The sequence below is a fragment of the Kryptolebias marmoratus genome, linkage group LG14 (assembly GCF_001649575.2).
Source record: "Kryptolebias marmoratus isolate JLee-2015 linkage group LG14, ASM164957v2, whole genome shotgun sequence".
Lineage (NCBI taxonomy): Eukaryota > Metazoa > Chordata > Actinopteri > Cyprinodontiformes > Rivulidae > Kryptolebias > Kryptolebias marmoratus.
The window spans coordinates 18,251,976-18,255,578 of NC_051443.1; the positions used below are offsets into that span (position 1 = coordinate 18,251,976).

At 43.7% G+C, this 3,603-nt stretch overlaps 1 protein-coding gene across 1 annotated transcript in view; it reads left to right on the forward strand.

Annotated features, from left to right (window-relative positions):
- rai14 (retinoic acid induced 14) overlaps positions 1-3,603 on the forward strand; it is a 33,950-nt gene that overhangs the window by 12,143 nt on the left and 18,204 nt on the right. The window contains exon 3 of the mRNA XM_017410582.3: positions 2,888-3,018. Coding sequence (XP_017266071.1) covers positions 2,888-3,018 — 131 coding nt within the window. The remainder of the gene's footprint in view (positions 1-2,887; positions 3,019-3,603) is intronic.

Genomic DNA, 3,603 nt, shown 5'->3' on the forward strand with positions numbered 1-3,603 from the left:
GTCATTTAAGTGTTTTGTAGCTCCTACCGATCATCTTTTATGACATTTTCTTTCCGATTTTTAATACTTTGGCTGTTGGAAAGCGTAACCTTAAGGGAGGAGTGCACTTCTGAGGCACACATTGTGTAAGCATGTAAAGGTGTGCAGTCATGTTATTGCTTAGAGTAATAGTTAATGGCTGTTAGTTTACACTTTTGGTTAAAAAAGAGAACGATGATTGCCCCTGTAGACACACTGGAGAGTCAGATGAGTTCTAAGCTTTGAAACAATCTGATCAAACCGCTGCTGAAGCAAATATATAATTTACTGTAGTCGGTATATTATTAGTAACTGTAGTCAGTTACTAGTGTTTTTCCTTGAACAAAGAAAATTAAATAGTATCCCTACTCTGCCATGTTTGGTGGATTTTATCTGTTTTGTTTGCATTTAAAGACACATTTTAAAAGGCTTTCCTGTATCTTTGTGAAACCGACAATATTTCCTTCATTTTACAATCTGTATGATTTGGAGGGACTTGCTGAACCAGCTGAACAGAAGCGAGACTCGGATATCGAGGCGGCGAACCCTGTAAGCTTATTTTGAGCGTGGGGAAATGTTTTGCATCAAACAAACCCAGCTTAGCTGAGTTCTAGCTGACCAGGCGGGACTGAGTTGTCCTCAGACATAACCGGTTTGATCAGAGGAGCCCGGGAACGGTGAAGTCCCAGCACGCATCAGAGGGGTCGCGGAAACAACTGAGATTAATTCGGATTCGGCCTCAAAGAGGTGAGCATTGTTTACCGTTTCAAGCCGAATAAGGCGAAGATCCGCTGAGCATTCGGCTCCTGTTGATCCATCCTGAATGTGTGAGTGCGCCTGCCGGGGCCTGCCGTTTATAGATGTGGGCTTATTTAGTTGCTGTTTCCGGGTCATAAAGCCACTCAATTAAAGCAGCTGGTTCTGCCCTTTCCACGAAACAAGATAAGACGAGCTCTCTGTTCAACAAATGCTGCCTGCTTTTTTAATTAAATTACCTAAACAAAGAAGCTTTGATGGGGTTTTTTCTACAATCCATTCTTTTTTTTTTTTTTTGGGAAGGCGGGGGTTAAACTCAAACCAGACATGCATGTTACTTTTCATGATATTTCACTTTCATTCTTTCTCCTTTTTCATCTTTTGGGATCTGTCAAACATCACTGTGTTTAGCGATTGATCGAGTCTGTGCTTTCTACAGGACTGTAAGAAAATCACAAGACTTTTCTTTTTTTGCCAGGCAGAAATGAAATACAGCAAACTTTATTACAATCCCAGTACGTATTTGACCCAATTCCTTATTCCTATTGATGACCTTGAGTGTTGGGCTGCAGAGCTCAGTGGTCATCCTGGCTGTTCAAGTGATTGAGGGGGGGTTTTATAGCGCTGCGTTTTTTTTTTTTTTTTTTTTTTTACCAGCTATGCAAAATGTATTGCAGTGGTTGCACTTGGGTGTTTGCCCCAGAGGCTATTTACACCCTGCAGTGCTATGTTGGCTTCTTGCGCTTTCTAAAAAAGAGAGGGGGGGGGTTCGGTTTTTTTAATGGAATCAAAGCTCACCTTCTTCTCACGCGCTCTGTCAGTCAGTAGGCTATCAGGTCAAATCTAATACTGTGCTGCAAACTGATACGCGCAGGTGGCAGCGGGGAGAGCTGAGCGACGAGCTGCTGCTGCCAACTCGCTCCTCTTCTTTCCATTTTTATCCTCCCTAAATGCGTTCCGTTTTGGCCACACGATGAAATGAAATGAACTCTTTTGCCTCGGCGGCTCAGTTGGGGTTCAGAGCGGCGGTCTGCTCTTGAGACCCGCTCCGCTGTGACTTCTACTTGTTGTGGAGCAAAAATACTCCCTGAATGAGATCACGTTTGAAGCTTCCCAATCGCTGACTTCTCCCTGTCAGGGATGCAAATCTGTGCCCGTCTGGTTTGCGTACGAGCGCCGCTCTGAGCGGGCGGTTTGTGTGTGTGTGTGTGTGTCTGTGCATTTATTATGATAAACAAATGTTTTGCGCAGGCCACAGCGGAGCTCCAAAAACACACATTTGCTTCCTTTTTCAGCAACATTACTCACATTTTGAGCATCTCAGGCCTTTTCACTGCAAACTCAGACTTGCTGATAATGAAGACATTATTATTAATGACCAACAGCATTAACAGTTTTATTATCTGATGCGACATGCTGTAATAAACCAGAAACTTAGGGGTCAGTATATTGTGAAAATTGGAAAACTAAGATCAGGAAGTCTGTTAAACATTTCTTGGATGGTAGTTCATTCCGTATACATGTACAAATGTATTGTGTAATACTTTTAATATATCTTATTGTCCCCCATCTTGGAAATACCCTTCATCCATTTGTCTGTCCGGTTCATCTTTTGAGCTGGAGAACGTGAAAATAAGCAATAAGTTTCTTCAAATGATTGGGGTGGTCGAAGATTAATCTGTGGCGGCCACCATTAGTCAGTCACCTCTGGCTCCACCATTGCTCCCTCCGCTCGCCGCCTCGAACAGCAAATTATCCCCACGAAAAGGGTAAAAATATTCTCCCTCCCTCAGCCTTTACCAGCACTGAGCTTAGTCTCAGTTGATCTGAAACACACACAAACACGCCCGGTTGTCGTGGGAGTGCGTGCAGCCAGTTTGAGTGTCTCTGTTGACGCTTTAGTTCTTGGACTCAAACGATATTAACGCCAAGGGACGTATGTGTGGACGCCGTGTTCAGTTCCAGTCAAGAAAAGCTCTCCTCGTAAACTAAAAACACTCATTGTTCAATCACCTCAGCGTCAGGGGGACATCAGCGTACCGTCTGCTTTGGTTTTCCTAATCTTTAATTTGTTTTGTTTATGTCTCTTTTTTTTTTATATATTTCCCCTCAGGTCAACGAGTGGAACAAAAATGACGAGCGCCTCCTCGCTGCGGTGGAGCACGGGGAGGTGGACAAGGTTGCGTCCCTGCTCAGTAAGAAAGGTGCCAACGCAGTGAAGCTGGACAGCGAAGGCAAATCGGCGTAAGCATTCTTCGTGTTTCCTCTACTCAGTATGTTTCTCTTTGTCCTTGTATAATCCATACACGAGTCCCTTCACACCAGCAGAACCCTGAATTATGATTGGAACAACTGTGATGGTTAACGGAATGCACAAAAAATAATTTACACGGACAATCAGGATTTTTGAAGCGTGAGAATAAAACGTGAAGAAGCTTTTAGAGTACAGAGGCTGGAAAGGGACATATTTCACTAATGTGAAGTAAAAATAAAGCTTTTTTTTCAGGTTTGGTGTTTTTAAAGTATTTTAGGGGTTTCCATGCCTCAGTAGACTGAGGACTCAAGGTTTTAAGCTTCAGAAAGTACTTTAATGCTCAGCAGCACAAAGTTAAAAATGAATGAGCGTTCCCAGAAACACGCCAGTCTCTTTCAGTTCGCCAAAGGTTCGTTTTTCAGCCTCGCTGACTTTTCGTGTTTTGAGAGCTGATTCATATCCGTAGAGGCGGTTGAGCTTCTTGTCCCACCGGCGGAGTTGTGTTGATAACACAAAGGCTCGGCGTTGACCTTTGACCTCTTTCTTTTCCCTGCACACGACCCCCCCCGACCCCC